At 40.7% G+C, this 23,580-nt stretch overlaps 1 protein-coding gene across 13 annotated transcripts in view; it reads left to right on the top strand.

Moving 5' to 3' along the window:
- Positions 1–23,580, top strand: part of NAV3 (neuron navigator 3) — a 549,543-nt gene that overhangs the window by 388,746 nt on the left and 137,217 nt on the right. For all 13 annotated transcript variants that reach the window (XM_040410312.1, XM_040410320.1, XM_040410268.1 and 10 more), the window contains 3 exons: positions 12,268–12,376; positions 13,721–14,104; positions 22,615–22,734. In XM_040410312.1, the coding sequence (XP_040266246.1) occupies positions 12,268–12,376; positions 13,721–14,104; positions 22,615–22,734 (613 nt within the window). The remainder of the gene's footprint in view (positions 1–12,267; positions 12,377–13,720; positions 14,105–22,614; positions 22,735–23,580) is intronic.

Genomic DNA, 23,580 nt, shown 5'->3' on the forward strand with positions numbered 1-23,580 from the left:
AGAGTAGCAGCAGTGCTGAACTTTCTCCATTTATAGACAATTTGTCTTACCGTGGACTGATGAACAGCAAGGCTTTTGGAGACACTTTTATAACCCTTTTCAGCTTTATGCAAGTCAACAATTCTTAATCGTAGGTCTTCTGAGAGCTCTTTTGTGCGAGGCATCATTCACATCAGGCAATGCTTCTTGTGAAAAGCAAACCCCGAACTAGTGTGTGTTTTTTATAGGGCAGGGCAGCTGTAACCAACACCTCCAATCTCATCTCATTGATTGGACTCCAGTTGGCTGACACCTCACTCCAATTAGCTCTTGGAGATGTCATTAGTCTAGGGGTTCACATACTTTTTCCACCTGCACTGTGAATGTTTACATGGTGTGTTCAATAAAAACATGGTAACATCTAATTCTTTGTGTGTTATTAATTTAAGCAGACTGTGATTGTCTATTGTTGTGACTTAGATGAAGATCAGATCACATTTTATGACCAATTTGTGCAGAAATCCATATCATTTCAAAGGGTTCACATACTTTTTCTTGCAACTGTACATCCACTTTTAACTGCATCCTAAATTAACCAGTTATGCAGATAGGCCCCTTTGAATCAATTTAAATTTTTTCCTCCCTGCCTTCTAAGAACTTTTTTGTTTTTCACATTACATTGCCATATAGGGGTTAGTTTTTTGCTGAATACTTTGTACTTTAGGTTGCCTGGGTACAGATTTTTTCCCATCGTTACTGCATTCACCATATGGGATAAATACTTCTATATTTTAATTATTCGGCCATTTTTACATGTGGCAGTCCCAATGATATTACATGTTTGTGATGATTTAAGTTTTAATTAGTTTTGTAATTTACGTTTTCAAAACTTTTTTTACTTTTTGCCCTATGGGGGGGAGGGGCGGTTGAACATGCCATTATTATAGGCAACGGCTAAGGCCCCAGGCTGCCGTAGAACCTGAACACTCCTATGATCCACTCGCTCCCACGAATGGGAGCTTTACTGCACTAAGGCGCCATTGTCCACTTTTTTGTTACCAGCTCCGGTGGTTTGTTGAAAACCCTACCGATCTGATACTGATGATCTAGGTTATCAATATTTAAAGAGTGGAAACCCCTTTTAAGTCTTACCTAAAGTTTCTTGTCCTGTATAGTACTAAATATTCATTAATAACAGAGGTGATCTATTTAGAATACTTTTTCCAACTTTGATTTTGCTTAAAGCTTCAAATATTTCCATCATTTATATTTAATAGTGTGCCAAAATACTAATCAGGCTTTCATGACTGAATCAGAAACATGTGCTTTCTGAAAATCTCAGTAAAAGAGAAACAGATGGTAGAAAATGCAGTTTTTGAAATATAGCCCATTATCTGAAAATTAAGATTGAGTACAAGCCGAGCACTGCAGGGCTAGAAAGTGTACATGTAATATTGGCAGTAAAAAACTGATCATGTTTAGTGCACAGAAAGTACAAATAAGTGGGTAAAATCTGCATTAGATTTGTCAGTGTGCTGTCAATCTACAATTACACAAGGTATGTCAACCATCCTGAGTTCCTTGGGACAGTCCCATTTCAAAGAGATGAAATATTTAAGAAAAGGGGCTTGAAAATCTATGCAGCATGTTTTGTAAGTTCTGGCAATTGGAGATAGCCCTGTATAACTGATTGCCTGGTGTGATAAGGTCAGCTCATATTTTAACAGTAAATTACTTGTTTATGTATGTTGGACGTGATTATGTACCCCCTACTGTCAATTATTATCTACACACCTTTGGGGGAGATTTATTAAAACTAGTGTGAGGTAGAACTGGCTTAGGTGCCCATAGAAACCAATCAGATTACACCTTTCATTTTATAGAGCTCCTTTGGAAAATGAAACGTGGAATATGACTGGTTGCCATGGGCAGTTTTCCTTACACCAGTTTTGATAAATCTCCCCCATTATTTATATAGCCACATTGCTCCTTGGTGTTTTGTAGTGTATTTTAGATCCTAGTGAAGCGTACCTTAAGTGTTCAGTAAAAGGTTTTTTATTAAATCTATTGGTTGATTGATCTACACCATAAACAAGCATGCTAAGCTGGACTGTTTCTTTCAGTTGAAGTAGGATATACTCTAGAGGTGGTTTATTTCCAATGGGAATGAAGGATCAGGCATGTTGAAATTCTAATTAAGTCCATCTTTCCTACTACATCTGTTATAAAGGGATTTGTTGCCAGGCCCCCCAAACACATTAGATTGTCAGCTGATCCAGGTGGGGTCAATTGACTTTTCTCTTTCATGCAAAAATAAAAAAACGGCCTAAACGGGTGGAAATGCTCCAAACCCAAGCACCATAGCGTGTCTATAACCGGGGGAGCAATTCCTCCGCATGCGGTCTGCAGATAACGGCAATCCCCAGCAAAGAATGCGTACAATGGAGGATGCCAGGGCGGACCACATGCACCACAAGTACATCTTACACAAAATGATACATTGTGCAAATGAAAAAATATATAAATACAAAAATCACTGCAAAAAATGCACCAAAATGATACGCAACTGACAATACTAGCTAATTCCTCAGGCCGATGTTAAAAGCTGAGAACTTTGCCAATATCTTCCAGTCAGGAACATATCGGAGCCCCTCATGCACCACGTCACGGTGTTTCAGCAAGCATGGGGTCCTAACACTAAACTACCCGTGGTGTGTGAACAAGGTCAAAACAGTGCTAGAAACCAACTCACAGCCAGGCTCTCACATGCCTCCATAGTGGTATCACCAATGCACTGTGAGGAAGAATAAAGCTGTGAGCCGCACACACAACAGACCATGTGACACACAAGCTGCCAGATGCAAAAGAACGTTACCAACAAAATTAAGTGGCACATTCCATACACATAAAGAAAAAAACTTACTGAAAAAAGTGGCCTAAACGGGTGGAAATGCTCCAAACCCAAACACTGTAGCGTGTCAGTCGGGGAACGCACTACAGCGATCTCAGTCGGGGAACGCTGTTACCGGAGCGGAGGAGCGCGACTTCCACTTCCGGACTGATCAGATGCCGTGGTCACATTTGACCATGGCATCTGAAGGGTTAAATGTATGCGATCAGCCTTATGGCTACTTAAAATAGCAGAAACCCCGCGGCTATGGCGCCTGCAGCACACATGAGCGGGCGCCATGTTTGGGGACCGGACTTCCGTCGTACATATAGGTTCTTAAGGGGTAAAGGACGGATAATGCTGACATAGCAACTTGACCATATGTTTTAAAAAAAAATGTTAAAAAACCCTTCCTCCCCTGAATAGAAAATAGACTCTAACAAATAGTTCCAGCGATTTCACTAATAAATAGCATTATATGTCCTATTGTAGCGCTACCAAACCACAGGGGAAACACGTGAGGCTCACGGTGGACCGATGGGTGTAATAGTTCATGTACTCACAGTTAGCAGATGCCTCCGTTGTCTAGCATACAGTGGATGGGAAGACAGCACGAAATCCTCCGGGGCACTCTCTGTTGCAGTGAACACCAGCCAGATGTTGGTTAAGGTGCTCTTGATGGTAATTGGTGTTTAAGGTGCTATGGCGGCTGGGACCCTGGTTCCTGACGCCAGCACCGTAAGGTACAAATGTTGAGTTTAGTAGTGGAAATGATGAGGAGTCAGTTGTTATCAAACAGTTGAACATTTACTGAATCAATTATCTTTAGGTAGTCAGTACAGACACAGTTCATTTGTATGATATAAGTGATGACTCAGAAATAAGTTAAATTGTATTCCACTTATCAGGTTTAGGCAATTGTCAGTTGAGAAGTTCTCTTTAGGATTGACTCTTTACAGGCAATACTTCTGTAATTATTCTAAGTCCAAACTATAGCACTCTGGTACTAAATATGCAGTTTTCTAGCTATCCCATAAGGGCGTTCCCCTCGCGGCAGGCAAACACTTCTGCTTCATTATTTGCAGGATGCTCTCCTAAAAAGGTTTAGGTTTAGGTTTTGCACTATGTCATGGAAGGCTTGTGTAGTGGACAAGGACAATTCTGCGCACTAATTATCCATACATGTCCTGGCACTTAGAAAGTTACTCTCAGGCACTTGTGCTGATGAGGTCCATAAGCTAGATTCAGCTATAACCCTCACTAGGCTTGCTTCATATTTAGACATAGACTTACTGTCTGGTGCTTGGCTGCTGTAGATAAATGTTAGATGTACTCCCTTAGCCTGGCCATGACCAAGGGATAGAAATAGCAGACTACATGGTGGATGATGCCTGTTTCTCTCCTTCATACACTTACTTTTCCTCCTAACTACTAACTTCCTGTTCTTCTCTCAGCTAGACACACCCAAGCTATATATATATTATGTGGTGACAGCACCACCTAGGGGCGACTGGGTGTAATGACGTTGCCAGCCTGATAATAGGAAATACCATACAATGCAAATACATAGGCAGATGTTTAAAGTATCCCATTTACACATTGATGTGGGACGCTGCACTATGATGTCAATATATCTGCACAAAGAAAAGATGACCAGGAAGGCAATATATAGTCTTCTGAGCATAAGATTTAGGAGAAAAATTATCAATGCAGTTGCCCAGTCATCAGGAGAGTAGTTGGGCCTCATGACAAATTATTGAATTCTCCATCCCTCCAACAGGCATGAATATTTAACAGCCTCATGTGAAAGTTAAGGTAAGCACATACTTACCTGCTGAGTTTCCTAAAAAAAATACAACTGCCAAGTGTACCCCTTGCCTTAAATGCTTTGGAATAACATAACAACAGTTATATTAATGTGTAACTGAACTTTCCAAAAAGTTTTCATATATCAGTGTCATAATGACAAATTAAAAAGGTTTTGATTGTTAGGCGTTTGAGTGCTGAACCCTCATCAGTCATCAGGGGTCTTAACACTCAGACTGCTACTGATTAAAACCTTTAATATGTCACTGACTTATCAAACAATGTTTTTTGAAAGTAAAGTTATACTTTAACATTTTTAGCACTCATTTACCATTCAGTCCCCAGACCAGACCCAAAAATTTATTCAGACTCCACACAAGACCCCAAATTCATTCAAAACCCTTAAAAGAATCATTGGATCCTAGACCTCTAAATTATCACAACCCTGACCAAACGCCTGACTTCATCAGAGCCCAGACCATCTCCTACAGTTAATTTATAACCAGATCAGACCTCTACATTATCAGACTCCGAACCAGACTACTAAATTATCAGAACCCAGACTGGATAAGAGCCATAATTCATCAGATCTCAGGCCAGACCTCTTGACCAGATACAAAAAAAAATTCAAACTACCCAGACCTGATCAAAATATACTTACCACTCTCAGTTCTTCTGGGTCCCCTTGACTTCCTGGCGATGCCTCACTGAAGATCCTGACATTGACCAGTATTAATATGTTGTATTTGCTGCACACACAATGTCCTTTGCAGCAGCACATTCAGTACATGGCCAGCGTCAGGACATTGTCTGCCAGGTTGGGCCCTATAGCATCCCAGGGCTACTACGGCAGTAGTTACACCACTGCCAGTCAGGTAACTTTTTTTTAATTCTGCAAACTGTCTTAGGAAAATGAGGCTACAGTCTCCATGGTCGGTATAGATGCCTGCTGACCATTTTGTCTACACTGCTTTTTATATATGATGCCTGGAGTTATTAGTAATAACATTAGAGTAGTATTCATAAGCCAATATATTAAAGCCTAAAAGCGAACAACCCATTTTCTGTAATTTACTTTAATTTTCCATCCCTATGACACTGAAGACACACTGTCCTTTTACAAGACAAAGCTCAATGTTCTTCAGTGTTTGGACTGTGCTGTAAACTTGTGATGCAAATGCATTGCCTTAGGCAGTGACACTACAGTGAACTTCTCCTCCTCCGCGCACATTTATTTTTGGACTGCGAAGATGCCTATAGGGAACAAAAATGTTAACATTATTATGAAACCATTTTATTTACTGAGAAAAAGGCATTATATTCCCAGACCAACAATGTCTGTCTATGTCTTAGCAGTGCAGACGTATACACATTAAGCTTGTGAGCAGGATACATCGCATGGTTGTCATAAGACATCTCATCATTGTAATAGAGCAGATAAGACCACTCATATTTAATGAACCTGTTAGTCTGCACACATTCCTGCCGCATGATAGCGTCAGTATCGGATTCCCCTGCACCAATTAATATGCGTTCTTTAAATGCAGACTGCTATTTAACATGCATAGACACAGAAGACTACCTGAACTTTAACCTGTGAGTAGAAGACCTGTGGCATTGTGCTTTGGACAGCTGCTTGGTCTAATCTGTAGACTGTCCGCTGCCATGGCAGCTAGCGTCATGTACTGCAGTGCATGGGAAGAGTCAAATCTCAGGATGCAGGTTGAATACTAAGTGTTTGCAGGCGACTTGGGCAGAGCTGTGCTTCACTTGTATTGAGCTCTGACGTGAGCACACAGTACTTGCAGCACTGTGTCAGATAAAGTGTTGGGGATCTGCGTTTAGAGACATCGTCTTGAGAAGGCAAAGAAAACGCAAGGAAACACGTTTTTTTTTTATTTGGAATTTTTATCACAATGAAGATTTTGCTCTTGGAGAGCTCTGGCTGTGTGACAGAGAGAAAGAAATGGGTTATGCTCCTAGGCTGGACTGGTGTCTTGAAGGAGCATGCTTGACTTCCATATCCTAAGGATTTCTAACAGTATTACTGTTACCTCTGCAGTTCCGACACAGAGATGGGTTTGCTGTTTCACACTGCACAATATAGCACATGCCTGCGAGGTGGAGCTTACATTTTTACTTATCGTCTTCATGTAAGCCTCAGCAATTTCAACCTTTAATGAAAGATGCAACGCCCTACTGAATTGCCGCTTGTCAAGAAGAAGGACGTCCGAAGAGATGCTTGTCTCAGGAAGCAAAAGTCTATGACCAATCTTTCGATTATCAGTGGAAGCACAGAAAATGCCATGCTCTTCTCGTACCAAGCAAGCTGGCATGAAGAAGCCTCCAACTCCCAACTTCACTTTAAGGGAGAAGAAAAAGTTCAAGAGACTACTAGCTGTTTTTCAAAGGTGGTCTCCCAGTCTGTGCACACTCTTCTTCCTGCTGCATCATGGGAAACCGAAAATGGGGCTTCCAATTGTAGCCTTATTTCACAGCGGAGGGCATCCTACCATTTCACAGGAAATCAAGATGTATTGATGTTCTCAGTGGCTGGATGTTCCCAGCTTGTGGATAGCCAGTGCAATGCTAATTTATGTGATATTCGCAAGAGCTGGTCTGAGGAAGAGGAGGATAATTGCTTGCGGGAGGGAACTGCTTATTTGGATGAGGAAGTCATCATGACCATGCTGGTTGATTTAGAACAGGCATTGCATTGTGAGTCACTTGGTGAGTTAAAAGCAATTCTCCTTAAAAACTTTGGGGGAGATTTATCAAACTAATGTAACGTAGAACTGGCTTTGTTGCCCATAGCAACCAATCAGATTCCACCTTTCATTTTCAAAAGGAGCTGTGAAAAATAAAAGGTGGAATCTGATTGGTTGCTGTCGGCAACTAAGCCAGTTCTACTTTACAACAGTTTGATAAATCTCCCCCTTTGAGTTGTAATCTTATGTAAAGTATTTTAGAGTCTGATCATTTCTAAGTAATTTTTTGTGTATGTTTTAAATGTTTAACGGCAATCATCATTAATATCATGACACATATAGATGTGACACAGCTTTCCACAAATCCTGAAGTCTGCACAGTTGCAGTATTCTGGCATTATATGCATGAAGAAGAAAGCACAGAATAAATAGTGCTATAGGTTAATCCTATCCCTCTGAGTGCAGCACAAAATACTGACAGACGCGCAACGATTTTAGTGGTCTGTCACTTAAGAGGTAGTGTGCAGTCGTTTTCCTCAACTTACACCTTATGCTTCATGCACACGACAGTTGTTTTTTGCGTCCACAAATTGTGGGTCCGCCAAAAAAAACTGACCATCCGTTTTTTTGGGAGGATACGTTTTTTTCACAGATCCCTTGTAATAAATGCCTATCCTTGTCCGCAAATGTGAAAAAAGTAGGACATGCACAATTTTTTTTGCTGAAGAGAAACACGGACAACGAACGCGGAACACAAACGGATGAACTATCAGTATTTTTTTGCTGACCCATTGAAATGAATAGGTCCCCATCCTATCCACAAAAAAAAAAACGGAATGGAGGCCGAGAAAAACAACTGTCGTGTGCATGAGGCCTTAAGCCCAGCAGTGAGCGGGCAACAAGAAGCCTGATATAGTCATGTGATGTGGGCTCCCCCTACCCATCTGCTGGACAGATTTCCTTCTATTATTGAGCCTAGGGAGAAATCTGTCAATCAGCTGGGATTGAAAACCAGAGTTTTTTTTTCTAGACAACTTATCCAAAAATCACAGACAGCCAACATTTTTATGGACAAATTGGAAAACCATAATGAATGATGACGATGATAAGTAATCCATGTCTATAGCTCAATATACTGATAAGAACTCATTACCAGCATTAACTGGGAGCTGTAAAATGATGAGAATTACCACCAAAGTAATCTAGTCAAGTACCACCAGCCTCAAAAATATCTGGGACACGTTGATTATTTTCCCACAACACAGGAGAAAAGTCACCTACAGTACAGACCAAAAGTTTGGACACACCTTCTCATTCAAAGAGTTTTCTTTATTTTCATGACTATGAAGGCATCAAAACTATGAATTAACACATGTGGAATTATATACATAACAAACAAGTGTGAAACAACTGAAAATATGTCATATTCTAGGTCCTTCAAAGTAGCCACCTTTTCTTTGATTACTGCTTTGCACACTCTTGGCATTCTCTTGATGAGCTTCAAGAGGTAGTCCCCTGAAATAGTCTTCCAACAGTCTTGAAGGAGTTCCCAGAGATGCTTAGCACTTGTTGGCCCTTTTGCCTTCACTCTGCGGTCCAGCTCACCCCAAACCATCTCGATTGGGTTCAGGTCCGGTGACTGTGGAGGCCAGGTCATCTGGCGCAGCACCCCATCACTCTCCTTCATGGTCAAATAGCCCTTACTTTCAAAGTTTTCCCAATTTTTCGGCTGACTGACTGACCTTCATTTCTTAAAGTAATGATGGCCACTCGTTTTTCTTTACTTAGCTGCTTTTTTCTTGCCATAATACAAATTCTAATGGTCTATTCAGTAGGACTATCAGCTGTGTATCCACCTGACTTCTCCTCAACGCCACTGATGGTCCCAACCCCATTTATAAGGCAAGAAATCCCACTTATTAAACCTGACAGGGCACACCTGTGAAGTGAAAAACATTTCAGGGGACTACCTCTTGAAGCTCATCAAGAGAATGCCAAGAGTGTGCAAAGCAGCAATCAAAGCAAAAGGTGGCTACTTTGAAGAACCTAGAATATGACATATTTTCAGTTGTTTCATACTTGTTTGTTATGTATATTATTCCACATGTGTCAATTCATAGTTTTGATGCCTTCAGTGTGAATCTACAATTTTCATAGTCATGAAAATAAATAAAACTCTTTGAATGAGAAGGTGTGTCCAAACTTTTGGTCTGTACTGTATGTTTACAAATTGTCCAGAAATTTCTGGATGGTATGCAACCCTGGGGTGTGGGCAGGGGGGAACTGCATATTATACATATCATGTAACTGCTTGCTGGCAGCACGCTGCAAAAATTAACTTGTAAGTTCATAAAATCTGCTGCACTTTAACACAGACCACAGAAATCAGTTTGACTGTCACTACTCCTGCCCAGGGAGGACAGTATAACGAGCAGGACAGCTTCCCTTTAAGCTTTTTTAGTGCTATAATTTAGTACATATCATTCTTAAAGCATTATTTTTTAACAAAATTTACAAATTGTAAAAAACAAACACAAGCATTTTTAGGAAGGTTGAGGGTATGGTCACAAACTTTGTTAAAGGAGTGGCAGAGTGCTGTTCCATTGCCACATTGGGAAAAAATGGCTGTATTTACATATACATATATATTTTTATGCAATTGTGCTTGTAGTTTTAAATTTTAAAAAATCCTTTGTATCTGAAACAACAACCACAGTTGTGGAACATTTACTACCAAAAAACACAGGTCAATTAGATTTTTGCAGTTGGTAATGATGTGATTTTCTGCTGCACATCATTGTGTGAAACATCTTAATCAACAGTCTAAGGCTCCATTCACACGTCCGCAATTTCGTTCCGCATTTTGCGGAATGGAATTGTGGACCCATTCATTCCTTTGGGGCACTTCCGTTCCGCAAAAAAATAGAACATGTCCTATTCTTGTCCGCAATTGCAGACAAGAACAGGCATATTCTATTAGTGCCGGCAATGTGCGGTCCGCAAAATGCGGAATGCACATTGCCGCTTTCCGTGTTTTGCGGATCCGCGGCTCCGTGGATCCGCAAAACACGTTGCGGACGTGTGAATGGAGCCCAGGGTCCATTCACATGTCCGCAAATGGGTCCGCATCCATTCCGCAATATCGGGAACGAGTGCGGACCCATTCATTCTCAATGGGGCAGAAATGGATGCGGAGAGCACACTATCTGCATTTCCGGAGTGCAACCCCGAACTTCCTGGCCGCGGCTCCGTAAAAAAATAGAACATGTCCTTTTCTTGTCTGCAATTGCGGACAAGAATAGGCAGTTCTATGGGGGTGCCGGCTGGGTGTATTGCAGATCCGCAATACACCATGGACGTGTGAATGGACTCTTAGGGCCTAAGGAACTTTTTAGCATTCCGTATACGGTCTATATACGGAACCATTCATTTCAATGGTTCCGCAAAAAAAACTAAATGTACTCCGTATGCATTCCGTTTCCATATTTCCGTTTTTCCGTTCTGTTGAAAGATAGAACATGTCCTATCATTTCCCGAAAATCACGTTCCATGGCTCCATTCAAGTCAATGGGTCCGCAAAAAAAAAACGGAACACATACGGAATGTACTTTGTATGTCTTCCTTATCCCTTCTGTTTTTGCAGAGCCATTTATTGAAAATGTTATGCCCAGCACAATTTTTTCTATGTAATTACTGTATACTGTATATGCCATACGGAAAAATGGAACGGAAAAACAGAACGGAACCGGAAACACTACTGAAAAAAAAAATGGAAAAACGGATCCGGAAAAAACGGCACGCAAAACACTGAAAAAGACATACGGTCGTGTGAACGAGCCCTTAGGGCTCATGCACACAACCATATGTATTTTGTGGTCCGCAAAAAATGGATCCGCAAAAAATATGTGTGTGCATTCTGTTTTTTGCGTAACGGAACAGCTGGCCCCTAATAGAACAGTCCTATCCTTGTCTGTAATGCGGACAATAATAGGACAGTAATAGGAGTAACTTCCCTTTTTTTTGCGTACTTATTGAAATGACTGGTTCCGTATATGTTCCGCAAAAGAACGGAACGGAACGTATTCCTTAAGAGAATACGGTCGGGTGCTTGAGCCCTGAGTCCATGTAGCCATTCTGCAGATCATAGAACATATCCCATTGTGGTCCATATTACAAGAAAAATACAGGGCGTACATGAAATCTATCTGTACTTTTCAGATCCGATTTTGTGCTGACTGAAATACAGACACTACCATGTGAATGAGTCCTAATGAATATGCTGTTATAGCAATAACAGCACATTTGCATCTATTCAATAATTGATTGTAATTGGTGTTTTTCCTCACTTTTAAGTAGTTCATATATAAGTGGACTATAAGGGATGTACTGAATATATTATCTGTATTTGAGTGGACATTGCTGGTCTAATCTTAGCCCCTTTTTTTCCTTACTCTTCAGTGTAAGTGCCAGTTAATTACCGCCGGCCAAGTTCCCAAATGCTTTGCCCGGTCAGATGTCCGTGTCAGCAGGCCTATATGCAAAACTCTACTGCTGTAATTGGCTCGCTGTGGAAAATCACAGTAATAACGTGTCTAATGGTTGAAATTAGGTTTTTGGGAATATTATAATTGAAGTGGACTGTGCTGTATGACTGCAACTATTACACTTCATTGGATATGAGTGGTTGTCACTACAAGAGTGACTGATATTTATAATATGGATGTTCAATTTCTCGAACTTTAATGGCATTGTACAAACTGACTTCATATTTGATTTGTTGCAACATACACACCCTGTAAATCCTGTTTTCTCTGTTTAATCTGCTCCTATATTGTTTATGCAGTGATAGTCAGTTATAATCAAGTCATTTTTTATTTTGTCTAGGTGAAGATCCAGAAGCGCGGAGAATGAGAACTGTGAAGAATATAGCAGATCTTAGGCAAAATCTAGAAGAAACCATGTCTAGTTTACGTGGGACTCAGATTAGTCACAGGTATGAGCGGAGGCATTGATAACTCAGCCAACTGTGGCATTGTTTTATGGATTTCCAAAATGATTATAAGAAGCTGCCAAATCTACATCCAGTGCTAAACAAGATAAAAAGATTACCGTACGTTGCTTGGTGCTTTGTTTTAATAGCCACAGTAGAATCAATGCAGCAGACAGATGTATAGAGAGAATAAACAGCTGCTAGCCATTCACATGTATCTTTAATGTATGATTCTATACCAATTTACCCACTGGATGTGCTTTATTATTGTATTATTTGCTATTCTTTACCATTGGTATTAGTAGCAGTTGTAGTAGGCTTTGTGTACACTGTGTCTGAGCCCTGAGAAGCTCCTGGCATATGCTGTACATCAAAAGTATCCGTAAGGCTCCATTTACCCATTGGAGGCCAAAAGAGTGTCTTTTTGATCTCCATAAAAAGAGAAATGTCCCACTGTTCGTCTATAGAGTGGCATAAGTCAGAGCATTCCTTTGGAGGTATGTGTCAGAAAACCTTCCTAATGTGTACCTCCAACGACAGGCTTGTTCTGTTCAGCTTTTTGAGCTTTTGTGTTTTTCATCAAAAGTTTTTACAAGATTTTTTTTTTACTGATTACATATCCTCAGGATAGGTCATCAGTATCTGATCGGTGGGGGTCCAACAACCGGGACCCCTGCCAATCAGCTGTTTGAGAAGTCATTGGCATTTAAGTAAATGGGGCAAGCAAAGCACTGCCATTATACAATGTGTGGTGCTGTGCTTGGTAAGCTGTGAGAAGGCAACGGTACTCACAGGAGCCCTGGTACCTTCCCAAAACAGCTGATCAGCGGGGTCTCAAACCTCCTCCCATCAGATACTGATAGCCTATCCAGAGGATAGGTCATCAGTAAATAAATCTCATAAAACCCTTTTAACGTAACTTTTAAGCCCTATGTTTGATGCACATGCTGGAAAACCTTCTTCTGTACAACATATTCATAGGGTTCAGTTCACCCAAAATAGTCATGTTGTCCAATGTAATCTAAAACATTATTTCTTATAGTTTCTTGTAGTTTCAACAAGCACACTGCTAATAGTCTGGATATGAATTTGCAAAATAATCACCCATAGTTTCCATGACAGTAGCCTATAGAAAAGACCACTATTCCATAGAAAAGCAGTTTAGCATGGAGAACCCATGAGGAGAGCATTTGGTTGTCATCACTTCAAACCCATTAAAAATTAAATCAAATAAATACATAAAAGATTACTAGCCAGACAACCCCTCCTCCTCTGGGGCTTTGTAGTCATGTTTATTATAATTTACAATATTAGAGTTATCATGCTTGCATTATGTCTTTTGTACAGCACACTTGAAACAACTTTTGATAGCACAGTAACAACTGAAGTAAGTGGGAGAAGTTTGCCAAGTCTGACCGGTCGATCCTCTGCAGTGACATGGAGACTTGGACAGAGTAGCCCAAGGCTTCAAGCAGGTGATGCCCCATCTTTTGTTGGTGCTTATCCTAGAAGTAATACTGGACGCTTCATCCACACAGACCCATCACGTTTCATGTACACTACACCTCTTCGGCGTGCTGCTGTTTCCCGGCTTGGAAACTTATCACAAGTTGATATCTGTGAGAAGGGAAACCATGACCTTGACATGTCTTCAGATGTGGATGTAGGTGGCTATATGAGTGATGGTGACATTCTTGGAAAGAGTCTAAGATCTGATGACATCAATAGTGGGTGAGTAAATTTTTTACATCTTTAAACGCTATCAGTTTTAATAGTTTTTAGATGCATTGTAATGGACGAATATATATTGTTCCTATTAAGAGGGTAATGACATATACTGAAAGCACAGAATTTTATATATACTGTATTTTTTGTGCACATGTACAGAATTTGTATATTATGTGTGCTACTTAGATCAGATTGAAATGTTGTCTATATTGAAATATTTCTATCTGGACCAAATTTCACATAAGTAAATTTATTCTAGTATTATGGACCAGATATGCACCAGCCATATATCACTGCATGTTATAGTTGTGGCACCGTTTTGTTGGCCAGGAACAAGCTGGTGCTATGGTAAAAGTAGTAGAGTGTATTTTCTTTTTATTGTCATGGAGCACACAATGTCCAGCAGTTTACTCCTCGACAATGATATAACTGCATTGTTAACTGTAAAATACATGTTAAATGTATCATGAGGTCGGCAGTTACTCACAGTAAAATTGCTGTAAATCGACTACCTGAATGTTACCTTATGTAGAAAAAATTAAAAAAGTGCCCTTGTGGCCATCACAAAAAACTCAACATGGTCTGATTTTTTGCGTTCTTTGGATAGTCGATTGTGCCTTTTTTCCCACAGAAAAAATTGCACCTTGGTTGTATATTTGATTTTACAGTGAATTGTGGGCAAGTCTCAAAACTAAGACTGAATTTTACGCCTTATGAACTGTTTAATATTCAGTATACCCTAGAAAAAATGATTGCAGACATGGATTATATATGGTGCTTGGAAATAGGTTATTTCTAATGAAGGAATCCTAATTAATGCCCGTTAATGCTACTAAATAGTAAAATGTCAATAAATGATATTTACTCGGTAAAGAAAATTTTAGCAGAACACTGAGGACATAAATGGCTTCTTTCAAGCTAAAACTTCTGGCATGATGCTTGGTTAATCCCCCTTGACTTTAATGTTTCCCTGGACACCACAATAAATGCCTCTTATACAGTTTTCTGGCATTATTGCAAATTTTCCTGATACATTTTTGACAACTTCTTAGAGTGGTGGGAATTAATATATTTTAAGCACTCATACTCTTTGATTTGCAATTCCACATAGGCCCTTATTCTATTTTCAATCCTTCCACGTATTTAGATTATCACTTAATTAAAACAATTTCCAGGCTGCATTAATGTGATAAACAAAGAGGATTTGACTTCCAAAAAATTAGCCTCAATTCCATTGTGGATTATTCTAGAAATATGTTTTCATTATAAGCTAAGAAACACAAAAAGTTACAGCAGACATTTGTGACTTGTGACCAGCAGCAGTCAGGGCTAGTAAAACTCCAAAATGTGTCACTTATTTGTCACTTAGCATTCAGAAGGTATACAGAACCAACAATGCAAGGCTATTGTTAAGAGCCTTTATTGCGTATACTGTAAAAAAAAATAGAAAAATTGTGTACAAAATGATGGGCACCATCATATTTGGTCTGCGTCATATAACTGATCTGCCGATACCATTATCCCCCCCCCCCCTATAATAAAACAAAAATACTATCTCAGATGTGATCCTAGTGGTAGCTGTGACTGATCATCCTACTTGGGACTGCACAAGATGGCTAAATAAAATGTGGTAACTGTATTCTACCAACAAATTAAAAAAGTTCTCTAGGTATAAATAAAAAAAAGAAAATACTTAAATATTACCTTATTATAAATATATTCCCAAATCCCTTTCATTAGTTATAATGGCTCATTTTGTCTGGGGAGCAATCATTTCGAGAAATAAAATGTCTGCTGTCCTATTAGTACACAAAAAACCTGTCCTAATCACACAGCAGAACAAGTTACTTCACAACACTGATGTAAAGAGTTGCCTCTTCCTCCTCGCTTCTCTGCTTGTCAGGGATTATGATCATGAATACAGTTTAATATGATTTTCAACTGAATCTCTGTAGGAATGGAGATCATGAGGAGACATGAAGTACAGAGAGGAGGTGGGGATGTGGCTAATGAGTAGCAGCACTTGAATGCAGTCTCAATTACCACAGCCCCACATTACCACAGTCCGTCCTGTCTGTCCTCTGTTTACTTCATGTCTCCTCAATTTCTACAGAGATTCAGCTGAAGTTCTTATCAGCTGTATTTAGGATCATAATCCCTGACAAGTAGAGCAGAGAGGAGGATGAGGCAGCTCTTTATTCAGTGTTCTCAAGTAACTTGTCCTCCAGGACAGCGGACATTTTATTTATCCTAATGATTGCTCCCCAGACAATTATAAATAATGTGGGGGATTCAGTCAGCACAACCCTATATGCAGGTGCACATCGCTATGGCGAAATACATATACAAAGAAAAGAACACAAATGCAATAGCACTCTGCAACTAGCACTCCCTCCTGCCTCCATGCTGGATGTTGAATGAGGCATTGGTGTACATTTTGGCCAAAGCATAATAAGCCACTCACCACGTCAAGGTCGCCTCTATGAGTGGTCCCTAACACTAGTTCCTACCTGTTTATGGGCCATGACAGCCACACAAAGTCCAGGGAGCGCAGGTACAGCATGAACGCCAGGCACACTCTGCTTTTAACCCCGTCTGGTGCCGTTACAGCTTTCATCGGATCCAGGGATGCAAGTACCAACATGCATGCTGAGCCCACTATATACTTCTCCTGGAGCCAAATGGCTACTGGTAGGCCCTGTAGAAGTAGACTCAGTTTTATACTGACTTTAAAACCAGCCTCCAGGGCAGACTAGCTGGTCAGGTGTGCATGACTGCATGGAGATCGCCACGCCTCCAATATATACTACAAAGAAAAAATGTGGGGGATTCAGTCAGCACAACCCTATATGCAGGTGCACATCGCTATGGCGAAATACATATACAAAGAAAAGAACACAAATGCAATAGCACTCTGCAACCAGCACTCCGCCCTGCCTCCATGCTGGATGTTGAATGAGGCATTGGTGTACATTTTGGCCAAAGCATAATAAGCCACTCACCACGTCAAGGTCGCCTCTATGAGTGGTCCCTAACACTAGTTCCTACCTGTTTATGGGCCATGACAGCCACACAAAGTCCAGGGAGCGCAGGTACAGCATGAACGCCAGGCAGACTCTGCTTTTAACCCCGTCCGGTGCCGTTACAGCTTTCATCGGATCCAGGGATGCAAGTACCAACATGCATGCTGAGCCCACTATATACTTCTCCTGGAGCCAAATGGCTACTGGTAGGCCCTGTAGAAGTAGACTCAGTTTTATACTGACTTTAAAACCAGCCTCCAGGGCAGACTAGCTGGTCAGGTGTGCATAACTGCATGGAGATCGCCACGCCTCCAATATATACTACAAAGAAAAAATGTGGGGGATTCAGTCAGCACAACCCTATATGCAGGTGCACATCGCTATGGCGAAATACATATAAAACTGAGTCTACTTCTACAGCGCCTACCAGTAGCCATTTGGCTCCAGGAGAAGTATATAGTGGGCTCAGCATGCATGTTGGTACTTGCATCCCTGGATCCGATGAAAGCTGTAACGGCACCGGACGGGGTTAAAAGCAGAGTCTGCCTGGCGTTCATGCTGTACCTGCGCTCCCTGGACTTTGTGTAGCTGTCATGGCTCATAAACAGGTAGGAACTATTGTTAGGGACCACTCATAGAGGCGACCTTGACGTGGTGAGTGGCTTATTATGCTTTGGCCAAAATGTACACCAATGCCTCATTCAACATCCAGCATGGAGGCAGAGCGGAGTGCTGGTTGCAGAGTGCTATTGCATTTGTGTTCTTTTCTTTGTATAATTATAAGGTATTTGGGAATATATTTATAATAAAGTAGTGTTGAAGTATTTTCATTTTCTTAATTCCCATAGAACCCCTTTAAGAAACTAAGGACTAAGAAATATTAGGTCTGTCTGCACTAGTGATGAGCAGCAGGGGCAATATTCGAATTTGCGTTATTTTACGAATATTTGGGCGAATATTCATCATATATTCTGAATTCGAGAATTCGCGATTATTTTGTTGATTGCGAAAATCGGCAATGTAATAGGCGTGGGTGACTGTTGCTACATTTTTCAAGCTGCTAGAAGTTTACTGAGACTGGAGAAAATGGTTGGCACGGCAGAACATTACAATAGCTTTATATGCAGATAGAGGGCTCCAATATATTTTGCAAATCGGCAATTAATGATGTGCATATTTTTGCGCAATATGTGCAACTGCACATTTTAGCAGGTCTGACTACATATTACTGATTGGTGCACTAAGTATTGTCACACTACCTAACACCCTGCACTGGAACCTATCAGCTACACTATAACACGATCTAACCTATGCTGACTATCTCCAACTAACTATCTGTATTATATATATATATATATAAACTAACTATCTAATGTAATTACCGTAAATACTCGAGTATAAGACGAGTTTTTTGGCACATATTTTTGTGCTCAAAAAGCCCCCTCATCTTATACTCGAGTCTAGGTCTGTATTATGGCAACTTACATTGCCATAATACAGACCATGACATGTTGGGGGCCGGAATAGCTGTTACTTACCTTTACAGCTGCTCCGGTCAGCTCCCAGCACGTCCGCGCAGCACCTCTGTTAAGCTCCCAGTAGGAGCGATTTGGCCGACCCGTAAATGCCGCGATTATATATGAAGGGGCCCCGCTCACATAACTGGCTTTGTGTGTAAAGTATTTTACTAGTGTGTGAAACAATCTCTCTCCTATTGATAACAGGTCCAGACTCTGTACTCATTTTCACGATGAATGCACTGCAGCGAGCGGCCCGGCCGGCGCGTGACTGACTTCACTTAGTAACGCTCCTGCTTCCTGAAGTGGGAGGATCGTTACTAAGTGACGTCAGTCACGCGCCGGTCAGCTCGCTCCCGCTCGCTGTAGTGCATTCATAGTGACAGTGAGTACAGAGGCGGCCATGTTATCAATAGGAGAGAGCTTGTTTTACACACTAGTAAAATACTTTACACACAAAGCCAGTTATGTGCGCAGTTTAGGACACATGAGGGGACACATAGGTCCATGAGGTGGACCAGCATAAGATGCTATATGTACCCTAGTCTTATACTCGAGTCAATAATTTTTCCCATTTTTTGGGGGTAAAATTAGGGGCCTCGGCTTATATTCGGGTCGGCTTATACTCGAGTATATACGGTAAACAGTAAAACACAGAGCACAGCAATGACACTGCTGTCTCTCTCAGAACTCCATAAAATTACAGAAAATGGCTGCTCGGGAGTTTCTTATATAGTAAGGGGTAGGCAACTTTCCTATTGGTTGCTAGGGATGTTGCTAAGCTCAGACAAATACATTGCAGGCTTTTCATTGGCCCACAAGCAAGAAGGGAGGTTACTGATGAAAGAAAATCCTAGAAAATTCAAGAATACGAATATATAGCACTATATTCTAAATATTTGCAAATTCTCGAAGTGCCGATATTCGATTAAAATTCGCGATTTGAATATTCGCGCCCAACACTAGTATGCACAAGAAGCCAGATGAGGAGTATAGGGCTTAGCATTTAGTTAATAGGAAAAATGGGGCAGGGTCTAGCAGTGAATGTGAGCTAGGATTCGGCTAGGACTAAAAGTTGGCTTTCTTCAGCTGAATGTCATGGCAGTGTGACAGCCAGCTTCAGATTTCTGATGTCTCTATGCTAAATATTTAACAGGTTCTCCACCTACCATGTGCCTATTATAATATTCAGATGCCCTTTTGGGCCCCCAAAGTTACCGGGACTTGGGTGTGATTGCCACACCTGCACCTCCAACAGCTATGTATCTACCTACTCATAGCTTTCAGTCTATTCTGCATTGTTCTCTACTGACTGTAGAATGAGGTTTGAGATTTGAAGTAAAATCCGAGTGATTGGAGCTTTAGGGAATATATGAAGAATACCAATTTAAAATATTTCTGTGCATAAGAATAGATTCAGGCCCAGATTTGCTAATGTATCTGTGTCAAAAATATGTCTAAAAAAGTAAGAAATATTAAGGAATATTAATGAAAATCATGTTAGATCACCTATTATTTAACCAAACAACCTAAGGAGGCAATCATATGAAGTATGTAAAGCCTAAAACGTAACTTTTAATACATATTACTAATATAAGATATCCCTAAAAATATATGATACGATACATAGAAAATGTAGTAGGAAAAAAGTTGGTGTACTGCGGCACCTATGGATAACCAGTTTTCCTACCACAACTCGGAAGGTTCCAATGCTCCACGATCCCAGGAAGGAAGCTGAATAGGAAATAAAAGCTATCCCTGGGTACAATGACGTGGTAATGACCAAATGACAGGGAAAAGGAGATATCCCTAATTACGCCCTAAGTGGGGGGTACTGCTCTGGCCCTGATAGCTAAATGTATATAGCAGCCTAACAGCAGAGCACCCGCCCTGATAAGGGCGACCCTATCAGGAACCTTACCCTGAAATAAATAGCCCTAGTACGGCCTATCCCTACATGCACGTTTCACCTTCAGAAGAAGGACTCATCAGGGGAAACATGAGGAGCTGAGCACAAGTATAGTTGGAATCCGGGAGCCGTGGTATGGGCCGTAATAAGCTGGCCCCAAACCGTTGGTTCCCAAGTAATGTTAGAGCTGAGTCTGGATATGAAGTCAGCTCAAAAAGGCAAGATAGGGGCGGTGTTGTGGCATATGATAATAGCCACAATCCACCCTAACTAGGGGCCTAGTATACGCAGGCGATGAAAAGCCTGACTTACCCATGAAGGCCACCGGTCTTTTAAAAGGAGCGCCATCCTAAATCGAGGCTTGGCAAAGATAAGCGTCAGTGTTTGGACCTTGGAATACCTACTGAACTCCTTACCGATGTGATGCTTTTACACAGTTTATCAGAGGGAGATGGGAGACCAGAAGGGTCAGGTCCTTTTACCACATTACACAATAAGAGTAAACGTATGCCTCCAGCAGGCGACATTTCTTGTTTAGATGTTTTTCTTCAAGTGGTATCGAAGGACCTCACCCGAGTCTCCCCTCTCCCTCCATCACAAAACTGTACCAGAGAGGAATGGACCGCCATTTCCCTCCTGAAAGAGGATCCTACAATAGTCATCAAACCTTCGGATAAGGGAGGGAATATTGTCGTCATGAATCGCTGTGACTATAAAACTATGTGTGACGGAATTTAGAAGGACAGGGAAAGTTATGCGATCCTCACATTGAATCCCACTGAACCCTATCTGATTGAGTTGAGGGACCTGTTGTATACAGCTGAACAGGATAGATTGATCTCGCAGGAAGAGCTTGACTTTTTATACCCAAAATTTCCAACAACTGCCACCTTCTATAGTCTACCCAAGTTACACAAAGGGACTAATCCCCTAAAAGGTAGGCCTATTGTTTCAGGGATAGGCAGTATTGGTCAAAACCTGGGTATCTATTTGGACCGCATTCTTATGCCATTTGTGGTGTCTCTCCCATCATATACGAGAGACACCATGGATCTCTTGAAGCGCCTTGATGGCATTAGCATTGAGAAGGAATCTATTCTGGGTAGCATTGATGTGGAAGCTCTTTATTCTTCAATTCCTCATGACATAGGCCTCAAAGCCGTTGAACATTTCTTAAGCATGAGAGGACAACAATTTTATGATCATAATCAATTTGTCCTGAGACTCCTCCACTTCCTGCTGACCCATAATTTCTTCCTCTTTGATGGCAGACTTTACCACCAGCCCAGGGATCGTGGTGCATTGGAACCTTCCGGGTCGTGGTAGGACAACTGGTTATCCATAGGTGCTGCCGTGCACCAACCTTTTCCTACTACATTTTCTATGTATTGTGTCATATCATATATTTTTAGGGATATCTTATATTAGTAATATGTATTAAAAGTTACGTTTTAGGCTTTACATACTCCATATGATTGCCTCCTCAGGTTGTTTATGTCTAAAAAAGGGGCACAAAACGGATGAAATAGGTGCACAGGGCTTAGTGGAAAGTGGGCAGATCATTGCATGCTAAATGGACAGGGGACTTATAAGTGCCATTTTACACCAAAATAGTGCAATTATGGAGTAACAATCTGTCTCAAAGTAAGCCAACCAATAGCTGGTATATAGTCAAAGGAATCGGGACCAGAGTTATCATCCAGCAGCCTGTTAAAGTTTACTTCATCTATAGGGTTAGTAAATTTGGGTCTCAATTTTTATTTTATACATTCCTTCTACTTGCATCTTAGTGAAGAACAGCTGGGAATACACCAGAAACTTGCATAAATGAAAATTTTATCCCACAATGGAAATAAAAGAGAATGAAAACTCTCCAGCATAGCTAACTGGATCCATGAAAATCCATTGATAATCAATTTCACATGTGCGCTTCTTGCTTTCCTGTATCTTCTCCAAGGTCAAATGTTTTCACTTGGTTATTATTACAGATGTATGTGATGCAACCTGTTTTTATTTTCTATTTGGACGTATATAAATCCAATACTTATTTTCTATTTACATTAGGTATTTAACGGATGGTGGACTGAACTTGTACACCAGAAGTCTTAATAGGATACCCGATCTTACAACATCTCGTGATGTCATTCATAAAGGGGTGCATGATATTGCTGTTGATGCAGATAGGTAAGAACGGACAGGTTTTGTATAAATGTATAAATGTCCAGGTATAGAGATAAGGTGGATAAGGTAACATATTCATACTGTGTGGTTATACTTAAGGTATATTCTTATTTTACTAGCATGATTAACTTTCTATTATATCACTGTAATATATGTAGATATTCATAATGATTATAAATTAATCATGAGTGGTAGAAAACATGGTGCATCATGCAAAGTAGAAACCAACGTATTTTGTACCAATGTTGTGTGCATTTGTCCCTGTTGCGTGCTGCTATTGGCTGTTCCCCTCCATGACCAGATGTTTTCATCCGAGAGACAGAGAGATGCAGCGGCGGCCGTGCAGGGGTCCAGAGGGGAGCATTTAAGTATAATCCATACCAGGGGCCTGGGCATTGGGGGGGATATTTTAGATTTTGGATAACCCCTTTAAAGGGTCAAATTGTCATTGCCACTGTACTTTCAATGAAAAGTACAGATGAATAAAAGAAGCAAAGACACACACAGACATGCTGCTAAAGATACTGGATTCCCATACAGTATATACCGTCCAGTTCATATACCGTCCTCTTCTATGTTTCTGCTTCTCTGTATATGAGTGATAGCGATAGAATGCAATTTATGGAACAATATCATAGCAGCTAGTCTCCACCATGTAGGATACAAGTCACATCATGGCTGGCCAGATATACTTAATCCTCATGTATGCACACATGACAGCTTATTCTAAAAAGATGCTAGAAACAAGTATGTTTTAAACCATAAAGCTACACAGGGCCATCTATAATATTGATTGGACCCTGGGCAAGAGGGAGAACACAAGTGCCGCTACCGCATTCATGGGTCCAT

The sequence above is a fragment of the Bufo bufo genome, chromosome 1 (genome assembly GCF_905171765.1).
Source record: "Bufo bufo chromosome 1, aBufBuf1.1, whole genome shotgun sequence".
Lineage (NCBI taxonomy): Eukaryota > Metazoa > Chordata > Amphibia > Anura > Bufonidae > Bufo > Bufo bufo.